This window comes from Notothenia coriiceps, unplaced genomic scaffold, assembly GCF_000735185.1.
Source record: "Notothenia coriiceps isolate Sejong01 unplaced genomic scaffold, NC01 NC01_scaffold00016293, whole genome shotgun sequence".
NCBI classification, from domain to species: Eukaryota; Metazoa; Chordata; class Actinopteri; order Perciformes; family Nototheniidae; genus Notothenia; species Notothenia coriiceps.
The window spans coordinates 159,647-184,824 of record NW_011348994.1 but is presented as its reverse complement, the minus strand read 5'-3'; the positions used below and the strand labels follow the sequence as shown (position 1 = coordinate 184,824).

Below are 25,178 nucleotides of genomic sequence, written 5' to 3'. Positions count from 1 at the left end.
TCAGGCATATTTGAGTGTAGCTGATCTCATGTCTAGAGTCTCATGTGTTATCGTCTCTCATGTCGAAACAGTTGAGTGTGTGTCTCATTATCAAAAGTATGACGTCTTTTTATAGTCGCTTCATGTCAACAGTGGAGTATGTCTCATGTCAAACAGCTGAGTAGTGTGTATCATGTCACCGTTGTGAGCGAGCATGAATATGCTTGTCGTCTCAGGCTGACCACTCAGTTTGATGTGTATTTAGAATGTCTCATAGATATATAGACGAACGCAACTGAATTTGATATGGTAATTGTGATAGTCTTCAGATGCTAGCCTAATACAGTATTAGGAAGTGCAGCCATCAGTCGGTGTGATCAATCTATGCATGAGTTTGGTGTCTCTGCCATCAAACGCTTGAGTTTGTGTCTCATTGTTAATCGTATTGGTTATTTGAACAAATGTCTTATACATATACGATTTAAGAGACTTTTCAAATGATTATCCCCTTTTTGTTTTCTGTCCTTTATTTAAAACTTTCTTTGAGCTTCTCTTTGGGTTCCAATTCCATAAAGATAATTGTGAATACTCACTGCTTTTCTTTATTCTACATGAAAATATTAGGATTCATTCAAATACTGTTGATTATTCTATCCTCAGGCTAGGAATAGTATTCGAGATTTGTCATCTAATTGTATTAATCATTTTCTCCAGGATATAGAATAGAGAAACACAGTTTTTATCCTTGTGGTATTGAATGCTATCAGCTCTTCAGACAACATAGTGGAAAGATGTGAGCATTGTTCAATTGTGTTGGTATGCAGCCTAGGTCTGGTCTGTTTAATAAAGCAAATCTGCCACTTTTATATTGTAGAATTTGTTAAATTAAAGCAGTCTTTAATTGTTTGTCTTTGAAAAATAATAGTATACAGTTTATAGTGTGTATCACCTTTAGCTTGAAAATACATAGATGTGTTTTTTTTTATCTATGAAATAGATAGACAGACAGACAGACAGACACTTTATCAATCCCAAATTGGGAAATTATTTAACAGCAGCAGTGTGTTCAGGTATTAAAATATTTAAAGTTTGAATAAAGTATAAACTACACAACACAAGTATAATGCACAGCAATCCATAAGAGAAGTCCGATATGTTCATGAAAACTCCCCAGGAGACACCGACAAGTAACGTGGCCGAGTGGACTCCGGAGTTTGCTGCATGAGTTGCACTGTATGATCTGTGGTGTAGTGGGCTGTCACTCAAAAACGGAGTAGCCAATGGGGACACACCCCTGAAAGTCCCGCCCGCCTGGGATGTTTGTGTCAAAATCGAAAACAAAAAATTAGGGAGCGCAAACGAGAAGAGCTGCAGCGAGAGCAAAAGTCTGATCATTGAGAAAGAAGAAACAAGAACTGCAAACAAAAACCTATGTTAAAACAAAGAAAAAAGACTTTGTATAATTTGTTTGCAACTTTTAGTTTTATCTATGAAATTTATTTTATTTTGCTTGAGTTTTTTTTTCTTTTAAACAGTTTTGCTTTATTCTGAGAAAGTGTTGCTTTATCTTTATGAAACAAAACTAATACCATATTTAAGGCTGCAAGGCACAATGCATTCATTGTACACAATCTGAGTTCAAAGTGCCTCAGACACCACAGACACACTCTCATCTTGTCTACAGGAGGAATGTTTGAAACAGTTTATATCCTCAATCGAAGCATTGTTTAACTTCATGAACTCAAGAACAATGACCCTCATGTTTGTCTGATGAGTCCATCAGAGTCATCCAGACTGCAATATCAAAAGTATTAAAGAATATCAATGTTTCTAATCTAGGAACTTCAGATCTGGTACAATGAATGTATTGTGTGTTTTCGGAAAAAAAAATCCCAAATTTGAATCAATAAAGTATATCTTATCTTATCTTAAAATAAAATGCATACATGAAAACCATGTTACTGATACTGCTGGAGGAAAGCTGAGTAGTGTGTGTTGAGACAGCTGTCAGAGTGTTTGACCTCTGGCCAGCATCAGTCAGGTTAATCACACCGTTGAACTTTGTGAGGGTCTAATGTGGCCTTGGGGAAGGAATGAACAGCCATGTAATTCTTCTGTGACTGTGATCACAGAGGAGGGAGAGCCTGTAGCTGCTGAGCTACAGGAAACACTGTGAGAACACGCTGACTATCATTATTAGCCTATACACTGTAAGGGAATTAATGAATTGCTGAATGTGTGTTGCAGAGATATTCTGTTGTCCTTTTGGGCATCCAACCAAACCTTATGACAGATAAACTGCTTTGTTACACGGACCCAAAAGATGCATCATCGTTATGATCACATTAAAGTATTACGCATTACAGTATAATTTTTGGAGATTGGTTTAGAGGCCAACTTTCCAGAAATGGATGCAAACATTCATAAATACCAAAATGATCTGTGTATCAGCTCCAGTGCTCCATGCCAACAGTTTATACTCAACAGAACCTTCCTCACACTGTCCTCACTGAGAGGACTCACTGTCTATCAGAGAAACTGTCCTTAATCAGACACCGTAGGGTTATACTGCTAGTGAATCAAATCATATCCACCTCATGTGCTTTGTAATATTTACCCTACACTCATCGCCCACCTCTGCTGTTAAAAAACGGACAGCAGTCCCTGAAATATAAGAACTGATGCTCGGGGGTAAGGTTTAAAGGCTCTGCTGTTGTCACGCTGTCTTTAACCTGTTAAGCCCTGAGCCTGTTTCTCAGGTCTCAGGTTCGAAAATGACATTGCCAGAACAAATGACCATATCTTCCCTTCTAAAAGGGTTAAATTAATTATCTTTTTTCTCAAAGCAATGATAAACCTGTGAGTTGGATGTAGAAGAGTCAGAATCAATATAGAATGTTGTTATTTTAAAGTAAATTCAGATTGAACATAGTAATTATAGTGTCCGTCCACAAAAAAAACATTACTTATAGTGAAAAACACCCTTGAATGATGGGATAGTAGAGTAAAAGCTTTAGGAATCCAAACTATAACATATAATAAGTACCCTGTATCAAGATTGATGCAAAACAAGTGAAATTGTATCTTTTTAGAGAAGTTTAGCAACAAAAGAAAACACCTTTGGGGTAATTTGGGTGGATTTGCCGTTTCTCTGGAACCCATTGGTCGATTTTGGTGATTGACATCTCTTTTGAACCGTTAGAGCCAATAAAATCGAAGGGGAAGTTCCACATACACACACACGTTTCCATTGGGGTTGTGAGAGTGACGCGCACGCAGTCCAAAGCTATGTTACGCTCTGAAAACTGAAAACTGAAACCTTGGCTCAAACTAGTAAATATCAAGATGGATCATCAGTAATAATTTCAAAGTGACACAGACACATTGGATTAACCATTGGATTAACCTTCAGCAGCGTTTTTATCCTTTTGATGCCATCGAACACAACTTTTGATCAGAACAACAGCAAAGGTAAGACTATTCGCGTGTTTGCTCCGTAAAGCTACGTTGTGTGATGTCTGGGTTTGTATCCCATGCCGCAAGTTTTGATCGCAGTGATGATACTTATATTTCTGGTATCTGTGGAATCTCAGCTTGCTAGCTGATGTCTTGTTTGTGCAGATCCGATAAGTGGTGGAGTGTTTCTACCGTGAGTTATGTGCTAAGTTCGTTAGCATTTTTTCGCTCAGGGCTGATTCAGAGGCTCGGCGTTAGACTTGTGTTTCGTTTGGCTAAAAAAAAAAATCATATCGTCAGTTAGCTGAGTTTCTTCCCGTTAAGTGGATATGGCACATTCATAGTTTGTTAAATGTTAAGAAGCCCTCAGACGCTGTTTCTTGCAAGATGTTGTGTTTTGCCCCCACGGGCGGGGCTTAACAGGTTAAAACTATAAGCAAAAACTTTACCTTTACTCTTTTATCCAAGTATTAAGTTTTATTACATTTATTTTAATAAATCTTTCCTTTCTTTGTAATTTCGCCAACATTTTACCCACTAAAGCATTTTCTTGAGTGTTTCTTGTACTATCAGACTTCATTTTAGCAATGTCAAAGCAATCTTAAAACTGAGCAGTTAGACAACATTTTTAATTAGATCCAAGTTGTAATGAACTAGAATTATCCTCGGAGTGCATGGTATTTACTACCAGTATTCTTTACAGATACAATATTACTAAATCATAACTTATTGAACTATTGAAGATGATTAACATGCTTTCACCCAAACTGGAGCAACATGTAAGCATGGAGTACTACGGCAAATCAACAGGATCATTGTGTCTTCATTATGTCATCAGTGTCTGAAGTCTATATCGCTGTAATGCTGAGTCATGGTGCTGACCTTGTCGTCGCAGCTGCAGCCCAGGTCGTCTGTCCCTGCCGGGGCCAGGGCCGAGGACAATGGTCTGGACACCTCCTCGGGCATGGTGGCTCTGTGGGGGGGGCTCCTCAGCAGGTGGTTCATACTGCCATGGGTTCCATTGTTAGGAGCTGGTTTCAGACCCAGAAGATCTGAGAGTGGGAGAGCCAGTTTCACCGCAGAATCAGAATCACAATTCCTTTATTAGTCCTGCAGCGGGGGATCTTTACAGTGTTACAGCAAAAGGAGTATAGCAGGTAAAAAGGCGACAATAATGAAGAGTAGGCTAACTTATTAATTATAAAGAATAAAAGCACACATAAGTAATAGTATACAAAATAAAGACAAACAATTACATATCCATGGCTGAAAATGAGTAGCAGCAAAACATAACTAAGTGACAAAAGTAACAGATGTAACATATGTTTTTGTGATTATTGCACAGTGTTGCAAAAAAAGTGTCTATCATTGCAGGTTCATTGCACAAGGTTGCAGCAGTCTGTGTTGTCTGTGCCAGCTCCCAGAGACAGAGAAACAGACATTACGGTCCAAGATATCTGGAATCAAACACTCAGAACAAAGCACACAGGGACGCAAAAATATGTCTTACCACACATGACGTTATAAAGCTCAATGTTTTCGAAGGCTGGGACTTTAGTTTTGAATTTAAATGTAGGTCCATACCCCAAGAAAATAGTCTGAAAATGAAAATGGATTTGTTACAACAACGTTAATGTTTCAGAATGAAGGCCTAATTATTTGGCCTATTAAATCAGTGGAATAGTTCATACAATGGAGGTATAATCAGTGTTACAGGACAATATAGATTATGAGAGTACCTGCATGCTGTTGATCTTATTGTCGTATCCATGGTCACCAGCGAAGCCGCAGTGCCTCTTCCCCTCAGGGACCTTCCTGTATTGAAGAATAGGAATTATTGTATTGGCGCACATTGTTGTTAGTTGGATTTAACAAATATGGAATGAAGTATCATATATTTAAAAATATCAAAGTAGCAACATAAGCTATGTCATTTAAATATGGCAAAAATCCACACTTCCAGCATCCATACACTTTCTAGGTTTTTTGCAACCATAGAAAGTGCTTTTTACAGAACATTCATGTATCTGCTCCTCAGGAGGATCAACACTCTGGGTTTCACTATTTTGCACTTCGACGTGTTGACCAAGCTAAACAAGCAATTTTTTTTATTTTAAATTTCTCTTCGCGATTCTGAAAATCCTACACACCAATTCATGGCAAGCTGTGTTCAAATAAGGGAATTAGTAAAGAGATGTTTCGAGCTAGACTTTTGAAAATCTATGAAAAACTGTTCAGGATTAGTGCTTCCTTGAAAAACAACATGGTGTTATTTTTTTTCTTTCATGCTGGTAGATAGAATAGAATGGGAGGGATGAAACCGCAGGGCAGGGCAGGAGGTGAACATTGCATAAAAGTCAAATAAATCATGAAGGGTTTCACCTCAAAGGTTTCCAATCACTAGACGTTTTAGAAAGGTTCAAGTTTAACTTCAGTATGTTTTTATTATTCAGCTACTTAAGCCCTCTTCCCAGGAAAAGCACTCCTTAACAACCCCCAGCCTCAGTCCTGAAAAAAGGCCACTTCGTGCTAAGTGTCTTTTAAAAACGACTGACTAGTGTGTGTGTGTGTGTGTGTGTGTGTGTGTGTGTGTGTGTGTGTGTGTGTGTGTGTGTGTGTGTGTGTGTGTGTGTGTGTGTGTGTGTGTGTGTGTGTGTGTGTGTGTGTGTGTGTGAGTATGTGTGTGGCGGGGGGGCAATGTCGGGTATGAAGCCACAAGCATGTGAAAAATGTAAATGACTAGCTGACAGGAAAATAAGACAAACTCAGTGTTTCATTTCGTGTGAACAGGTAGTGGTTGAGGATTTATGCTGTGTGTGTGTGTGTGTGTGTGTGTGTGTGTGTGTGTGTGTGTGTGTGTGTGTGTGTGTGGGTGTGCGTGGGTGTGGTGGGTGTGTGTGTGTGTGTGTGTGTGTGTTTCAATATTCCGCTCAAAGCTCCGGTGCCAACTATTAGTCCGTCCGTCTATCTGAGCTGCAGAGAGACCTCAAAGGTCTCTTTCATTTAGCATTTATATGTGTGTGTGTGTGTGTGTGTGTGTGTGTGTGTGTGTGTGTGTGTGTGTGTGTGTGTGTGTGTGTGTGTGTGTGTGTGTGTGTGTGTGTGTGTGTGTGTGCGTTGTAAGCCGAGGTTTGTTTTCACTTTTCAGTGCAGATGACCTCATGGTTTACTTTGTCACTGAATCACTGCGGTCACACTTTTCATCTCTCAACATCAAAGTCCCCTTCAGCAGATGCATTTCAAGAAAATATCTATGGTTTTCACACGAGTGTGGCCCATAACAGAACATGTAAAAAAATATTAGCACTTCATATGTTAATGGTGTTATTAGCAGCCCATCATCAAATGTATCTTTTAAGTAAAGCAAGATGTGCAGTAAAAAACTCAGATGATAGGTGGGCAGCCACATCACTTCCTGCTACTAAAAGCAGCCAAACATTTGAGTCAATTAGTCACTTCTACAGGAGAACCCTGATCATCTAAACATTTTAAGAATTATGGGGGACGGGGGAGACATGGATCACTTGACAAAAAAACAACGGGACCCAATTGGATTTTGGAATAGTTCCGAAAATGATAGCAAAATGGCATAGCATGATGGCAAACACACGTTTATGATACGTTTTGTTCAGCAGGATAATCTCCACATATCGAAACTTTTATAATAGTTGAAGCGTAAATGCAATCAGCAGAATCAAAAAGCTAATGCTAGGCTACAAACGAACAACATCACACTTTCATGGCTGCACTTCACCAGCGCTAAGCTAAAGGCAGTGTTTGGCGACGTTTAGTCATCTCATTTAGTCACTTATTAGCAACTTTTTTTATGACACATAGCAGCTTCAACATTCACCAGTGTGGTTTTTATTGACGTATTTTATGTCGTAGAACAAAACGTATTTTTCTTTTCAATTGGCCATTCAAAAAACAATTGTATTTGGGACAGGGGAACGGGAAATGTTCAAATGCTGACTCATTTCCGACTTTTAGGACTCATTACTGCTCCTGTCCAATTTTGTTGACGTTATTTGTACTTCCTGTTGCAGTGGTTGTACTGTACCTGGCAACGTGCCACTTCCTCTCCACCAGCAGGTGGATGTCCTCTATGCGTCTGTTGTTGGCGTAGTGCAGTCTCTTGGGCAGGTGCTGCTTCAAGTACGCCTTAAAGTGCTGGTCTGCTCTCTTACACTGGAACAAAGCCATCACACAGGTGACCAAAGTGCAAGAAGAAACAAACAAAGACTACGACGCCACTGTTGTGCAATAACACTTACTGTGTGTGCAATATGTTCCGAGTTCAAATTATTATTATAATTCTTATTTTGAAAATGGTAATACTGTAACAAGAATCTGTAAGTAACTATGTGCAATATATAATCTTACTTCTGTTATCTAGCTTCTACCGGACGACATCCTACATGTATCACTTCATTTTTTTCGGGTAAAAACTGCTGCTGCCACTTTCTACCCGAATGTTTACTTTGTAAATTGTGAACTTTTTTATTACGAATGTTTACTTAATAAATTGCAAACACTTTTAATTTGTATTTCTAATATTATGTGCATGCCCTTCATCCAATAGTGTTTTATTGTTTGTCTCTATCTTACTTTTGTTGCAATAATGTGAATGTCCCCTCTGTGGGAAGAATAAAGGAAGTCTGATTCTGATTCTGACCAGCCGTTATCACCTGATCCATATTTCTTTGCTACAATAGTAAAACATTTCTTCTCATCAAACTTAACAAATGTTGTCATCAATACTCATCACACAGTTGACTCTGTACTCTCATATTTGTCATGCAATCCTTATACTTACTGTTAGATTTGCAACAACAGCCTTGGCATCATCTGAAAAGATAACAATGAACAGAGCAGTGAAAATAAATAATCAATAAATAAATAACTTAATTAAAGCATTAATCCTCCATTTTAAAGTAAAACAAAGCAAGATAATGTTACCAATGAGAAGAAGTAGGACAAATAAACAAAGACATCTTACTAAATATAAATTTAGAAAATAAATGATACAGCCAATGTTTCCACTGGTAGCTGCTGTAAGTTCTGTGGATGCTGCCATAATTACATCACAGCCTCGTGTTATTTATGGTGATGAAGATCTAACAGACAAAAAGCTCTGTAACAACGAGCTCAGCACAATCAATCATTAGCTGATGTTGTCCATGTTGAGTGAACAGAATAAAGAAAACCAAAAGAAACAATAAAAGGAGAAAGAAGAAAGAGGAGTATGAGCTGTCACTTCTCTAACATTTAGGGTTGTTGGGGAATCTGGAGCGTATTCTGCCCAGAGACCCAGGGATAAGGATGATGTCATCAGCGTTGCTCAGGTAGTTACTGAGGAACTCGGTGCGATCACAGTGGGCCTCTTCCATACCTGAGAACACACACACACACACACACACACACACACACACACACACACACACACACACACACACACACACACTTTGTCTTAAAATACTCCAGTACAAGATGTCCTGAAGTCAAAATGTTACTTAAGCAGAGGTACAGAAGCTAAATGTACCTTAAGTATCAAAAATACTCACTATGCACAATGACTCTTTTCAGACTATTATTATTATATTTTACAATATTATATTATTCTGTTGTTGTTGTTTTTGCTTACAGATACATGGAAGTGCAAATCAATGTTGTTGTTTGCCAATGTTTGCAATGTTAGCTACCTTTTAAAATACTGGTTTTGTTATAAGTAATGTATTGCATCATATCATATATAAAAATCATGTGTTTTTATATGTAAAAGTAGCTGGTAGCTTTGATTGTTAAATACATGTGTTAGAGTAAAAAGTATGATATTTCCCTATTAAATATAGAAATGTAGAACAGGGTTAAAGTAGCATAAAAATAAATACTGAAGTGAAGTCTGTTAGTAAGTGTCTTTGTTGGGGTGTGTGTGTGTGTGTGTGTGTGTGTGTGTGTGTGTGTGTGTGTGTGTGTGTGTGTGTGTGTGTGTGTGTGTGTGTGTGTGTGTGTGTGTGTCCCACCATGGTCCCCCACCAGGATGATGTTGACACAGCGGTGCAATTTCATCTGTTTCAGTCCGTCCATCAGTTGGCCAACAATCCTGTCAATCAGTCTCAGAGGGCTGTTCAGCTGAAACACAGGAAGTGAGTGTGTGTGATGTGATGCCACACGATGCACACAGAGAGAGAAACTATATGGGTGTGTGAGTATCTTTATGTGCTTTCCATGTAAAAAGACACATCCCAGTCCACACGCACACAGGTGCTCACCTCGGCGCTCATGGGCCCCACTTTGTGTCCGTATGTGTCCGGCTGTTCAGAGTGCATGGCGTACACGTAGGGGCTGGAACAACATCACATCACATTGGAAAAGAGTTGAGCTACACTTATCAACATTAAATGCTTTTCGGAAACAGCTGCTTCACGGTGTTTTGAAGTGGTGGAAATCTAGTCCATTTACTCAAGTACTGCACTGAATGACCTTACCTGATTATTGTTATTTGATAGTACTTTAAACATGAACTTGACAGTAATGTTTACTACTTATTTATTCAGATTTTACATTAAATTTAACAAAGAATGATATGATCCATTTCAGACGTCTCTGAGTTGACAGAGCTTTCCCCATTTAAATCACAGTCTAAAGCTTAAAGACTTCAACTCATCCAACATTTTACAAAAAAGAGAATAATTTAAAATATATATACACATTTGTTTAAAATAAATGTTTTTTTGAGTTGCTGACTGTAAGATGTTAAAACGTTTCAAATCTACATTTGATACAACAATAAATGCAATGCACACACTGATGTCTCAGTAATAATTATTCACTGCAGAACAATTTATTTTAGTTTGATACTTTAAGTACCTTGCTGCTAATACTTCTGATCTCATAAGATGAATTTGCTTTTTGTATTCATTATATTGAAAGGGGGAGTGAGAGGGGACGACATGGAGCAAAGGTCCATGTTTCTGACTGAAACACACTCACTCGCAAATGTACATTTCCTTTCTGAACATCCAGTTGTGATACTTGATTTCATTACAGGATGTGAAACAGCTGATGGGATATAGTGAAATATACTCTTACTTTAGTGTGGCTACGATGGAAACTAGAGTGTGAGACAGACAAACGTGAGAAAGGATTTCACCTCTCGCCTTCAGGGAGGTGGAGCCACTGTAGCATGGTCAGAATCCGCCTCTCCAACGGGATGGACCTGGAGCATAAAGACACACAGGGAAGGGTCACATGGTTAACATTTGAAGAAATCCATAGCGGCAAGTGACAAACAAGCCACAGACAGAGTTAGAGCAGTATACTGTGGTGCTGTCTTTATCCATCATTAACATCAAACTGTTCCTTCTCCTCACAAAGAGCTTCATTAAGCAGGGGTTGTAGAGTAGAACCCTCTCACTGTTTAAAGTGTCTCAAAGTCAAATGCTGGCTGTGTGGTGACGAGGCCACCAACCCAGCAGCTGGCTGTCACACAGGCCACAGCTGTCAGACATCAAGCCCAGGATGCAGGCCCTGAGTGGGGCTTGATGCATGAGGCAGTAGGGTGGAGGGGGAGGGGGGGCAGCATGGAGTACTAAGGAGGACTGACAGAAGCTCTCCCTCCTTTTTGATCCTCTTCTCTCCATGTTCACACACTCCCCCCATTGTCTGTTTGAAAAACTCTACTTTCCTTATTCACTTCTATCCAGAGTTGGAAGAAGTACTCAGATCTTCTACCTCAGAAGTAGAAATACTAAAGTGTAGAAATATTGTATTCAAAATGTTACTCAAGTAAAAGTACAAAAGTATTAGCATCAAAATATACTTAAAGTGCCAAAAGTAAAAGTAGTCAATTAGGCGCTTTCACACCGGACTACTTTTCCCCGTACTTTTCCCGTTTAGTTCCGATAGTTCCTTGGATTTTGCGTTCAGACCAAAAAGAGAACTTAGTTCATGAAAACTTTTCGCCCTTTTTTAGTGCCTGCTAGAGAGGTGGTACTTTCCTGGGGAGAAAAAAGTTCCAATTTCTGATTGGCTGAGCGAATTGCAAACCACGCCCCGTAAAACCATAAAAGTTTTGTGAAGCCGCCGTTGTATTTGCTGGCATTAGCATTATTAGCATTAGCCCCGCGCACCAACAGAGAGAGAATAACTTGTGGCAACACAAAAAAAAACATGGGAGCGGTGGAGATGAGGAGGTGTCGGCGTTCTGGCGATTTACTCGGAAGGCAACTTCCGGGGACTTCCGGCCGGGGACTTCGGGTGGCAGTATACGCCGTGAAGTTGTTTGCGGCCTGCCAGTAAACCCAAAGCAGAAGAAGAAGAAGTGACGTCAGCGGCTTCATTTGCATAATCTTCCCTCAGGGACTTATTCCGATGTGAACCATGGTGTGAACCATGGTTCACACCATGGTGTGAACCTGGTGTGAACGAGATCTGCTGTTTAGTTCCGGGAACTAAAGAGTTCCGATGAACTAAGTACTGGGAACTAAGTATGGCAAAGTACTTGGTGTGAAAGCGCCTATTGTGCAGATTGGTCCATTTCAGAATAATATATATGATATGTTTTATAATGATTGATCATTAAAGTGTTCTCAAAGCTGGTAAAGGTGCAGCTAGTTTGAATGACTTTGTATACTGCAGGGTAGCTTGTGAATTTACTCCAGGTGGAACTAAAGTCTGATTTAACACTTTTCAAATCATTCATCCAGATCTGTAAAGTAACTAAAGGTATGAAATACATGTAGGGGAGTGAAAGTACACCATTTAGCTCTGAACTGTAGTGGAGTAGAAGTACATGGTTAATCAAAAAGAACCTGGACTGAACATTAATATAATATTTGCACTGTATGTATACAAGACTTTTGTCGCACTGCTACCAGCACATTTACATGTATATTTAACCTTTATACATATCTGTATATAGATTCACCTGTTTATAATTCAGAGTTATTGTCATTTTATCTGTGTTATGTATTAATCGATTTTTATTCTTGTTCTTCCTATGTGTACTATCTTTGTTTCTTTCTTATTCTGTTGCTGCTACGACACCCGCATTTCTCTACAGGGATCATTAAAGGTCTATAATATCTTATCTTATCTTAACCTCTGAATTGTAGTGGGATAGAAGTACAAAGTAGCAAAACATTTAAAAACTCAAGTAAATTACTAGTCTCTCAAAATTGTACTCAAGTGTGCTACTTGAGTAAATGTACTAAGTTACTTTACACCCCTGCTTCTATCTCTGCTGTCCCTGGGGTTAGGGGGACCCCCCAGAAAGCTGAACCCAGCAAAGACCTTCCACCAGTCAGCCAACCATTTAGCAAACCTCCCAGCTCCCATCACCATGCTGTCCCACTGTGGCACTGTAACCCTGTACTGTGTTGTCAAAAGGCCTCCTGTCTCTCCCCCTCTGTCCTCTGCACTGTCTCCTTCTCCTCTCCTCCCTTTCTTCTCCCTCCTCTGTCAGTGCCCAGTGTAAGGAGAGCAGTAAACCACACTGCTTCCATAGAGTGGCAAGTCTATGACCCTGGTTCACAGGAGTCGTGCATAGTGTAAACAGACCCATTTGCTCAAATTGCTGTAAAAACAGGCCTCAGCTGAGATGTGCCCCCCCTGCTCCATCAAAGCCTGCTCTGTGCTGATTAATGTGGGCTGTGTTGTGTTCACAGGCTGTAGGGTTAGCGCAGCAGGAACATGAACAGGCATGTTCTGATCACTTCCTCTGAAAAACTTACACCACCAAATGATTAACACTGATGAATTATCAATTAAACATAATGCATCTGCAGGGGCCTTAACAGCACTTTACACCCAACCTTCTTTGTTTTTAGTTTGGTGTTTGGGGAAATGAGAACAATACCACATGAGCTCAGGTGGAACCTCATCAGGACTACACATCATATTCTACAGACTTGATCAAATATCTTTGTAAGGAACAGATTGTCTTTAAGAATCACACCATGATCATTTTAAATATATCTTTCAATGATAATCAAATGAATGATGCCAGAATGATCAATCCCTCCATTATTCTGTTTTTTTACAATTACAATATCAAAATAATAGATTTGGCAGAAATGACTCATGGTTGGAAAGCATCCAATATTAATACATTACAATTTAATTATTTACATTTCAACAAACAGTGCATTCAGTATAAAAAAACATCAACATCTGACTCCCTGTAAGTCCTGTTTACAATGCCTGACTCATTTGAACAAATATAAATATGCCAAAGACAACTTTTCCAGAAAAGCAAAAACAGTCATTGCAGAGTATCCACCAATCCGTGATATGTACTAAGTGGAAATAAGATTAAATAGTAGTAGAAAACTAATGGAAAAAAGGAAGAGGTTTACTGTCACTTTGTGGAAGATTGTCTTTTTGGACATCCAAGTGTGGGAAGTGTATTCAGAAAGAAAATGTGCGACTGACTGAATACTCACACAGGCCAGAAGAAGGTGGCAGCCTTCACTCCCTGTTTGAGCGCGGTGATCCAGATCTGTGAGAGAAACAGAACAGTGTCATTTTGTATCGCTCTGTTAGAAAGAGACCACAGGAAAACCAAGGTCATGCTGGAGTAGCTACAGTACACCGAGAAGGATATCTCTCGGTGGGAGTATATGGAGTACTAAATCTCACAATAACTGTTATTATATCTATTATTATTACTACTATGTCTTTATTTAAAAATGACCATGTATAAAATGACATTTGTCTCAAAAAGAGAAGAGATGCCAGATTATAGCTAGAGGCTAATTTCCATCCATCCATGAACTTGGTGTCCATAGAGCATTTTGAAAAACACAGGTAAACACTGATGCTATATTCTATTCAGTTTGTCCAATTTGTGAAACAACAAATCAAATCATGTGGAAAAGCCCCTTTACTAGTACCAGACAAATGTAATGTCAACGTTGGTGGACCAAATCCAAACCTCAGTCAGCCAATTTCACAGTTTTTTTCAATTTGCACATCCTGATATTTGTACTTGACTAAATTAAAGGCCCAGAAACCACTTTTTTAAAAGCTTAAATAGAGTTGAAAGTTAGGACAGTCGACAAAAATGTTCCACGGCCCCAGCTTTTGAACAGTTACACCCCTCCCCAGCTTCAGATCAAGGTGTGCTCTGTATCTATGCAACTATTGCCCAGTGTAAAACCCCACAGGAGCTATGCGGTCCCCTTTTAGGTTTTGAGCATCCAGACTACTTTCCCCTCGCTTAAGAGCTGAGGTTCAGTACCTTCAGGCAGAGTTGGCAGAATGCCTTTTTCCCTCTCTGAGAGTGGCCTGCGGCTTGCACACTATAATGTTCTAGTCCTTGTTAGGGAATTGAAAACGAGGGTTCCTTAAATAATCACACGTCCTGGATGTTGTTGGTGGCACAGGAGATCTAAAAAATCTGCAATGCCAGCAGTACTGAAGTGTAAAAGTGTCAGGCAGTAAGATCCACATCCTCTGGTGCTAAGGGAAAGCAGCGTGTGGTAAGCCAACCTCCCAGCTCTCCCCAGCAGCACTTTAGATATTTCCAACCAGCCTCGATCCCTGGTGCCAGTCCCAATGCCATCTGGTTTTCTGCGCCTGTAAGCTGGCAGTTGAGAGCAGCTTTGTCTCCTGGGCTGAGCTGAGGATTGGTTTGCTCCTAAGAGGTCAGTGTTGAAATCCATTGCATGGGTCCTCATCTTGCCCAGACTGGGGGGACTGTGCCATCTCTCCAGGTTTAAGAAGAAAGACATCTGGCGTCTCTTTTTTTATTTGGAGGAAGACCTATTTCATTTTCTTTTGCAGGAAGAGCTCAACTCTCCTTCTGCAGCTGTTGACCAGCAGATGGTTTAGAGCAGGGGTCGGCAACCCCTGGCACGCGTGCCAGCATTGGCAAGCGGCACCGTAACCAGTGGCACACTAGGAATAAGTGGAATAAGTGTGCAATAATATTTAAATTGTATTTTCGGATCCTGAACGAGACCGCCGCCAGAGCGCGTCTACCTGCAGATACCTGCAGAAGGAAGCCATGCACGCAACGCAGCCCCGCTCTCTTTAACTCCAGGTGACTTTCTGCCGCTTTCCTCCGTGGTNAAAAGCTTAATATGCACCGTAACTTTCATGATATAATTTCTCGGTTGTTTCCGTGAACGGCCGAATGTTGTGTCACGGCAAATGTTGCGGCCGCGAGGCATTGTTGCCTCGCGGCCGCAACATTTGCCGTGACACAACATTCGGCCGTTCACGGAAACAACCGAGAAATTATATCATGAAAGTTACGGTGCATATTAAGCTTTTTAAAACGTATGTGGTAAGTTGCCAAAGTGCTTTGTTTTTAACTTTCATCAGTATTATAATCAAAAAGAGAAATATGAACGTTAGTTTTTACTGAAATTATCAAATAAAGTCAACGTTTCACAGTCTTTACTGAGCTGTGTGGGGTCTGTTCAACTTTTAAAAGATGTTTGAATGGTGATATACACATATGTTAAGGACTAACGTTTATAATAAATACATTTGTATTGATTTTAAGATCTTTTCATACAATCATACGTATTGGGATCATTTGTATTAATGTGGACCGGAGGGAGAGGGTGACGAACATAAGTTTCACTTTCATTTTTAATTTAAATTCCAACTTTGGTCATGAAGAATATGTGTCTCTGTTGTCCACGTTCATAAAGCATAAAGCAACAGCATCAGAGCACGGTGCAGAGTCTCTAGATGAGTTTACAGTAATCCGTCGTTCTTATTAAACATCCATGTTGTAGTCCGCTGTATAGAAAACTGTAGTTTCCATAGTTTCCCCAGCAGACGCACACAATGACGTCCGCTGGCGCATCATAAACACGTCGGATAGTGAAAGTGCATTCGGATTCTCTAAAGTACCGCAGTCTCTTCTCCCAAGTCTTTTTGAATTCTCCTATCCACTATCCCTTAACAGCGTGACGTTTCACTCAGAGGTCAAGGAATAGGAGATAGGGGGTAAGAACTTAGGAGCTGATTTTTAAACTATCCGAACGCAACCCAGGTCTTTCTTCATGCCTTGCCCCCCCCCCCTCCGTGCTGTCCCCTCAGAGGAAGTGGGAAAACGGGATAAGACCTCTGGACACCACGCTGTCTCAATGATCCACACTGTTAATATGAGAGGAAAATAAATGTTTTAGGAAATGAAAAAAAAAAATGAAGTTAACAAATAAAACACAGCTCAGGGGCAGTCATGGACGGTAGGTTTTCCTACAAAGTTAACTCAGCCTCCATTGATTTTCATATCAAATTAGCGTGTTAATAAAATAAGCTATCATGGCTTATACTTGCATATCTAAACAGAGTCATGAAAGCATGTTGGTAGAGTCAGGCACACGAGTCCGTTTGAGTGAGTGCGCCGGTGTCAACGCTCACTCACTGCTAGCTATGTAGCTAACTGTTAGGCTACTTAGCTTGCATTGTTATGGATCTAAAGGTAGCAAAAGCTAACTTTCATAGCACAGCTTTACTTCTCACTTACCACAATAAAGAAGCAGACCGTATAGTACAGCACAAACAACACACATGATCAATACTTACATATATTTTCACTTGTAGTATTATAATAATTGAAATGCTGGTTCTTCTGGGGGTCTTCTGTCCACGCTCAGCACCGCAGCTGCCTGCACTGTACAATCGCTGGAGGACTGGGCTGTCACTCAAAAACTGAGTAGCCAATGGGGACGCACCCCTGAAAGTCCCGCCCACCTAGGAGGTTTGTGTCAGAATCTCAAACAAAAAATGAGGGAGCGCAAAAGAGAAAGTTGCAGCGAGAGCAAAAGTCTGATCATTGAGAAAGAAGAAACAAGAACTGCAACAAAAAAAAAAAATTGTTAAAACCAGTCTATGGTTAAAACAAAGAAAAAATACTTATAGTTTACGTGATTACACAAATGATTTGTTTGCAACTTATAGTTTTATTTTTGAAATGTATTTTATTTTGCTTGACTCAGTTTTTTTTTCTTTTAAACTCATAGTTTTGCTTTATTCTGAGAAAGTGTTGCTTTATCTTTATGATACAAAACTAATCCTTAAAGGAATACTATCACAATTACAATACAAACATTTAAAAGGAATCTTAATCATGCCAACCAAACCTTTCATTAATGATGCTGTCTTTGTTCCTTATTTTTTCCTTCTTGTTTTCTCAATGTTTAAACTAACCCTCCTTTTTTGATTTTGAAGTTAAAGTTGTCTTTTTACACAGCAGACCTGTAAAAAGATTCATCAGCATGGGCCTACCACCCATGTTGATTTAATAGATAGTGTGTGTGTGTGTGTGTGTGTGTGTGTGTGTGTGTGTGTGTGTGTGTGTGTGTGTGTGTGTGTGTGTGTGGTGTGTGGGTGTGGGTGTGTGTGTGATTAGGCTATTAAGCTTTTGTATAAACTTTAATAACCTTGTTGCATCTTTGCTTCCTGCTGCCGAGCTGAAGTCAGTCACCTTCAGGTCAAGTCATTCACTCATGAAAGAACTCTCTTTTAATCAAAGTGTATCCTTCACATGAAAGCCTCCTCTCTCTGATCAGTGTTTTTAAATGTCCTTACTGAATGTTTTGGATAGGAAGTGATTTGTGTCTCCTCTGCAGTGTGGCGCTGTATCTCTGCTGTGTTTGTGATTCCCATGTAGATCTCTGGCAAGAGATTGTTTCAATCTCCAATCTTTTTGCAGTCGCGTGTAAAAAGTAGGGGCCAGAGAGGTTTGAAAGTGACCCTTGTACGAGGCTATAACCTGGAGCATCTGTGGCTCTGTCTCTTACAGAACAAAGTGGAGGAGCTAAACCAGCGACTGAGGCAAGCTATGGATGGTCAGTCCTCATGATGTTACTGAGACACTCTAATGACATGAACTGTGCTTACAACAGGAGGAGGAAGGAGCTCATAATACAAGTTCAATAACTCTAATCCTCACAGTAAATGAAGATCGATCAGCGGTATCCAAATGCGGCCTGTTGTCCATTTTGAATTGGCCCTCAGAAAGTTCTTAAAGTGTAATGGAATATAGCCCACACATACAATTTGTGCCTGTCTTATATTGTACTTCTTAAATATATATGTACAATATATTAAACAGTATTCATTTGTTAATAAGTCCACTTTTCAAATAAATTCAGTCAATTAGAGTTAAAAATATTTTCTAACAATGTATTTCCATAGCTTGAAATACACCCTTCAGATTTCCCCTTATTATAGCAGTCTGAGGGATGAACTGACACCACTTTGTGTACCAAAGTAAATGAAACCCTCTAGAGAGCTGTGATGTACCGTTTTTTTCCTTAGAGCATATTCAAGTATGAAGCATAATTTACTTACATTTGATTGATTTTGCTAACTTATAACTTAACTTATGAGGCAATAAACCTCATCTCTAGTGTGTGGCCCAGCCCTTCGTATATTTGTATGTATGTGGCCCTCAGTGAAAAAAGTTTGGACACCTCTGAAATAGAGCCTCGCTGCAATACGACATCTAGCAACACACTTTTCTAGGAAAGTGTTCAATTTAAATGTAGACTTGACTAAATCTAATGGTAATTATACGTCAACTTACATTACATTACATTACATTTAGCTGGCACTTTTATCCAACTTACAATAAGTGCATTCGACAAACTTGAAGAAAAAACAGAATCATATAAGTACATCAGGTTTCATAGAGCCAAACCATTTTAAGTGCTACTCAACTGGCTATAGATAAGCCAGTCCTTTGTTAGTATATAAGTCCTTTGTTAGTATATAAGTGCTTTGTTAGTATATAAGTGCTTTGTTAGTATATAAGTGCTTACTTATTGAAATAGTAAAATACAGCAAATGATCCAGCATGTAGTCCTGCATCATTATCCAATGCTTTCTATGACACGTCCCTGGGTATTAGTAATCAGCTGTAAACGGTAGTGTTGTGTTACACCCTGTGTCTCCTGCTGTGTGTGTGTGTCCCCCCCCCAGACAGCAGGAACCTGCCGTACGGCCGCCCTGCTGTCCTCTTCAGAACCAAATACTCCATCCTGCACCACAGCGACTACATCAGCGGCTACAGCGAGGCCCTGTCCATGCCTCTGTGGACGTCATACAGCGTCAGCAGACAGGTATAAGAGGAACCCATCAGAGACAGCATGCTGTGCAGGAAACTACCTTCAAACCATTAACCTTCTGAACATGATTAACTTGTGTTGTTTATGGCTCTAACATGTTTAACAGACTTACAACCATCTGCTTTGGTAGAATACAGATCTATTCATTACACTTTACAGCTTTATAACCTGACAGTTCAATATGTTCAACTCTTCTAAGATACTACAGGAGCCACTCTCGTTATTTGTTTTTATTCAATAAATATATTTTCTTAAATGACTTATCCTAGCACAGTAACTGCTATTGATCACATACTGTTACATTCATGTGAAAGTAATTTCTTCCTAACTTGACACCATCGATTGCTCTGAGACTCTTGATCAACTGTGTGTGTGTGTGTGTGTGTGTGTGTGTGTGTGTGTGTGTGTGTGTTTGTGTGTGTGTGTGTGTGTGCGCCTGTGTGCGTGTGCGTGTGTATTGCAGGTAGAAGTGTCCCCTCTGCCTGAAGCTCTGTTTAACTGCGTGCACGCTGACAGCAGAGTCCCCCCCACCTACAGTCAGTCGTGCACCAACTACAGAGCAGACAGACAGATCACCTACGGCTTCCTGTACCCCCCCCGTGAGTCCCCCAGCTGCAACTCTGAAATCACAAGAACTAAACAAAAACTATATTTTGTAGATTATTCATTTTCAAAAAACTGAATATTGATTTAATCAGACACATTCTCATGCATTTACCTCCATGCATTTATTCACTATCAATGCATTGAGCAAAATATAAGGTCTTGTAATTAAATGTACAAATAATTACGACTTACTTTGATATCTTTTCTATGTTGGCTGACAGTGGCAAACCAGCTACAACGGCCCAAAAACACTTACATTAGAACAAATGCTTAAACATTTACAAAAAGCGCTGCACAAACCAATCACAGTTTTTTTACTTGCAATATTTTCGTATTCTTTTGGGCCGTTGAAGCGCGTTTGCACCTGTCGGCCACCGTCATTTTTCTCATATGCATTCATACATTTTAAACCATGGCTCAATATTTTTTGTTTGGTATACCGTATATGTTATACATGTTTGTAATATGTTTAACTTTCTCATTGGCAGAATTGTCTTCAAGCATAGAGAAAAAATATGATGCTGTCCTCATCACCAACACTGTGCCCATGTATCCTGCATTCAAGAGTAAGTCACTCAGCGATTAAAGTCTCCATTGTCTTTAGTATCCTTAGCCGCTTTCACACCAAGTACTTTGCCATACTTAGTGCCCGGCACTTAGTACAGATCGTGTTCACACCGGAATAAGTTCCTTGAGGCAAGATTACGCAAATGAGAACGCTGACACCTCCTCATCACTCCACCGCTCCCATCTTTTCTTTTGTGTTGCCATACGTTAGTCTCTCTGCGTTTCTGCGCTGGGCTAATGCTAATAATGCTAATGCAAGGATAATAAAATGGTGGCTTCACAAAACCTTTTGGGAGTTTGGCGGGGCGTGGTTTGCAATCCGCCCAGCAATCAAGCATAGGAACCTTTTTTCTCCCAAAAAGTCACTGCCTCTCAGCAGGGATGGGAAAAGGGGGTAAAAAGGTTCTCAGGAACTCATTTTAGTTTTGGCTCTTTTTGTGGTGTAAACGCGACATTTCGGAAACTATATCGGGAACTAAGTGGTGGAAAAGTTACTGCGGGCGTGAACGCGCCTCTTGTTCTGTTTTTTCCTGCATTATATCAAGCTGAATCATGCAGGATGGATTTCTCTGATACATTGATCCTCTCCTCACCAGGTTCTTTGCTCCTCTGTTTTGTCTCTTTGTCCCCCCTCTGGCACATTTACGGAATATGGGGTTACTTCCAGAGAGCGCTGGTGAAGAGATTATGCCACTGAGAGAAATGGAGTGAATGTGCTCATTGGACCCATTTTTGACTACGAACTATAATGATTGCGTCAGGGGGACTCTGCGGAGAAGATAAAAAGAGTGAGAACAATTCAATAATTTACACTTTTTATTTATATAGCCAATATTCAAACTCTCATTACACATTTGTCTCAGAGGGGGGAAATTCTGGGACAGACATAGCAAAACTAAAAGGGCGATTTTTCAACTCAGTGCATTAAATTATTAAGTGCAAATACAATACATTCATGCAGGGTCGGACTGGTCCATTAGGAATACCGGGAGTTTTCCCCGGCAGGCCGGTGCTGTGTGTGGGCCTAAATCCTACCGGGCCCACATTTGTAAGTATTCCGGCCACTCCGCTTATTTTTTTTTTGCTTACTAAATCCTACCGGTCGCATTCTTGTAAGTGTTCCGGCCCAGCCAGCCCAGGCCCAGCCCAGTGGGTGTGGCCCCTTGGGCTGGGTTTGGGCCGTTTTTTGATAGGCTACCTTTGTTCTATCTATCAGTTTCAATTTCACACATCAGGGCCCGTAGCTTGCTTGTCATCACTGGCGCAGTGAACGATCCGGAGTGAGTGACTGAGGAGACCTAGCTGGCACGTTGCTTACAGATGGATAAACAAGCTCCAAAGCGTAAATGGCGTTTTTGTATAGTTTGTGTATACAGTATACAGTATTGTAGGCGAGCCCTGGTTCAGATGGAGGGGCCTTGCATAGGGGAGGGGGGGGGTTTGGGCAGGAAACAGGGTTCAGGGGGAGTGGGCTGTACGGCCGTGTACCTGTAGGATAGAAAAGGAGGAGTGGGAGGTCTGACTCAGAGTCGCTGCGGCTGTGGAGGAATGAACCGTGTTGGCCACAATTCTGTTACTGAGTTTAGGGGCTAGTTAGCTAGCAGGGTTTATTGTTTTGGGTGCAGTCACTTTTTGCCTCCACTTGCTCTTCAAATTAATGTTGAAAGAAAAAGTAAATCTGTTTACAGTTCTGTTTATATATGGTGTTGAAGAAGAATTGGGAGGGGTTGAAAGCCCTCTTTAATTGGTTCACACATGCGGAGCACACAGCCACACACAGTGAAATGTGTTTTCCTCTGCTTTTAACCATCCTAGTACCAGGAGTCTAGTACTAGGAGGCAGTGGGGCAGCTATTGCACAGCGCCCGAGGAGCAATTGGAGTGAGGGGGGAAGGGGGGTGTCCGGTGCCTTGCTCAAGGGGCACCACAGCAGGGCAGGAGGTGAACTGGGACCTCTCCAAGTAGAAGTCCACACTCAAAATGTAGGTCTTGGTTTCGCGCGGACTTGAACGGGCGGACCCTACGGCTCACAGTCCAAGCCCCTACTTGACTGCCATAGATTTAGTCCCTCATTGTGCTCTCAAAGTGCACCAATATTGATGCATTTAAACTTCTAGCATTTAAATTAAAAAATCTTTCTCGGGGGGAGCATGCCCGGACCTCCCCTAGAGGAGTTGAGGTCCGCCACCTACCCACAACCCCCTGTTAAACGTGTCTCACCCACCATTTGAGATGCTTTCCTACGCCCATGTTTTTTTTTCCGATGCGTCAAGTAGGCCAAATTGGTGTCAAAATGTTATTGGCATCCATGATCTGTTAACCATTAAAATTCCACTAAATATATTGCTGTAACTTATTTTGCTCTAGGCAACTCAAGGGGCTCACGTTAATGTTGATTACTATATGAATAAATTGTCCAAATTAACATAAAATGCATAGGGTTTTTGTTAGGTAACATACTTTTTCGTCGCCGGCCGGCCGGATACATGCCGGCGCATAAATGGCACATTTCCACTGCAGCGGGGTAGACCCGTTTAAGCGTCCCTAAGCGTCCTCGCTCAGGCATCCGGTGATGCCTCGCTGCCGTCCGAGCACGTGCGCGCATTTTCCATTACCAGTTTAGGGACCTGTGGGTAGCAACCAGTGCGCGGCTGGTGGAAATTATTTTAGATGGGCCTATTGTACATGGTGAATAAACCCACACGGGGAAACATTTTGAGAAAATTACCCCTTAAATTAAATTGGCTACACGTATTTCATCGTTGCTGTTGTATGATTGGTGTTTTTAGCTGGATACGGTATTTAGGTGTCTACAGCACCTCCGCTTTTAGGGGTTGACGGTAAGACCAAACGTCGCCCGGAGGGTCCCCCGGTGTGTTGTGCGGGAAGCTGCTGCACTAGCTAACGGCCTCCGACTAGCTTACGCTACATTAGCAAAAACAAACGCTTATTTCTTTTGGCAAATGGTTGCGTGGGCCTTCAAACACGTTCCCCCTCCACTGGTTTCAGACCCAAGCACTAAATTAGATGGTTTTCCAAACCAAATTACGGTTGAACCGACACTCTCCCCATATTTAATTTGTAAGGTAGATTCGAAGATACCATGAGTTTTCTGACTGCCGCAAGCTTGAAGCTTGGGTTGGCTAGGTTACTAGCTGGGGTTTGGTTCTCCAATAAGGCGGCCGGGGAAACAAAGTTAGTTGGATACTGGTTTCCCATGTTGATTTAATTTCGAATACAAAATTGTTGGGGGAAACTGAAAGGCGTACCGTACTGGCTTACTTTGCAGCCGGACAATTTCCCCCAAAAGCACATTTTTTCGCTTAAAGCGATGCGCTCCGGAGCTGTTAGTGTGAATGCGCCATTAGACGCTATCCAACAACAGAAGTACCTTTCGAATCCGATTATTTTTAAGACCTTCTAAATCATATTTAAAGACTTTCTTATTTTTTTTGGTCATTTAAGACCTTTTTAAGCCATACATTCAGATTACTCAAATTTAAGACTTTTTAAGACCCCGCGGGAACCCTGAGCGTGAACAAAAGACAGTGTTTACCCCTTTGCTCCAGTAGTCACTCACACACACAGGTTACATCACCACTCCCTGTAATTTACATAATTAATAGATAGGTTTAGCTTCTCACATCATTTGCTGTGGCCGCACTGATGTTAACGATCGTAACTGAAAGCTGCCTGTCAACGTAAACATTCAGCACGTGACTTCGCAACTCTCGCAAGGGTTTTACCCACAAGAACGGTCCTTTCTAGCCATAACCCTGCATCGGGCGCTGACATGGCGCCCAGATGATCATCAGATTTGACGACGCTGATTGGCTGAAATTATTTTCGGAGCCATAGTTTACAGATAGAACAGTCAGCTGCTAGGTGGCTGCTTGCTGCGTCTGGTTGAAGGTCCTCTCTTTAGCGCCCAGACGAGAGAGGGTAATGATTACAACGGCAGGAAACATGTGGACTTATCAGTAACTTTAGACATCGTAAATCACCATTTTAAACGAGATTCTTATTGTTAGATTGACTACAATTTTACTGATCCTTAATTTATATAATTTTACGCTTGTTCATTAAAAACATAAATTAAAAAATAAAAATCTTTAAAAAATCTTTCTTTATTTTAATTTTTTTAATTTTAAGTTCTCTCTCAATGTGGGAGAAGGGTGGGGCGCGCGCCCTAGCGCCCATATTGCCGGCCGCCACTGGTAGCAACGCATGTAGGCGGTTGTTGTGGAGACGAGGCGAGGGTATTTTCTATATGGCGACTTGATGAGATGTAGGAGTCCGTCAACCTCCTATCTGGTAGACCATGCTTTTCTTTTGACGTTGCCATTGCTTTTTGTAGCTCCTCCGTTTAGCAAATGCTGTTTATTAAAAATATGCTGCCAAGCTTGCTTCTGATATATATGCGACATTGATGTAAGGGAGAGATAGCGTTCAGGCCGCGCGATCTTGTGGGAACGAT

The 25,178-nt window shown here is 40.7% G+C and overlaps 2 protein-coding genes across 2 annotated transcripts in view; one reads left to right on the top strand and one right to left on the bottom strand.

The window, feature by feature from the left end:
* The window catches only part of LOC104949499 (ectonucleotide pyrophosphatase/phosphodiesterase family member 2-like), a 23,920-nt gene extending 8,750 nt beyond the window's left edge, over positions 1 to 15,170 (bottom strand). The window contains exons 1-11 of the mRNA XM_010775862.1: positions 14,929 to 15,170; positions 13,881 to 13,973; positions 10,589 to 10,654; positions 9,708 to 9,780; positions 9,459 to 9,567; positions 8,702 to 8,827; positions 8,252 to 8,283; positions 7,496 to 7,623; positions 5,175 to 5,250; positions 4,946 to 5,033; positions 4,318 to 4,487 (exon numbers count right to left, since the gene is read on the bottom strand). Of these exons, the coding sequence (XP_010774164.1) occupies positions 4,318 to 4,487; positions 4,946 to 5,033; positions 5,175 to 5,250; positions 7,496 to 7,623; positions 8,252 to 8,283; positions 8,702 to 8,827; positions 9,459 to 9,567; positions 9,708 to 9,780; positions 10,589 to 10,654; positions 13,881 to 13,973; positions 14,929 to 15,170 (1,203 nt within the window). The remainder of the gene's footprint in view (positions 1 to 4,317; positions 4,488 to 4,945; positions 5,034 to 5,174; positions 5,251 to 7,495; positions 7,624 to 8,251; positions 8,284 to 8,701; positions 8,828 to 9,458; positions 9,568 to 9,707; positions 9,781 to 10,588; positions 10,655 to 13,880; positions 13,974 to 14,928) is intronic.
* Positions 15,171 to 18,097: 2,927 nt separating this feature from the next.
* On the top strand, positions 18,098 to 21,486 carry LOC104949494 (ectonucleotide pyrophosphatase/phosphodiesterase family member 2). The gene is made up of 5 exons (XM_010775856.1): positions 18,098 to 18,248; positions 19,384 to 19,523; positions 19,993 to 20,128; positions 20,624 to 20,701; positions 21,350 to 21,486. Exons 1-5 carry the CDS (start codon positions 18,242 to 18,244, stop codon positions 21,397 to 21,399), a joined length of 411 nt encoding a protein of 136 aa, XP_010774158.1. The 5' UTR covers positions 18,098 to 18,241; the 3' UTR covers positions 21,400 to 21,486.
* The last annotated feature ends 3,692 nt before the right edge of the window (positions 21,487 to 25,178 follow it).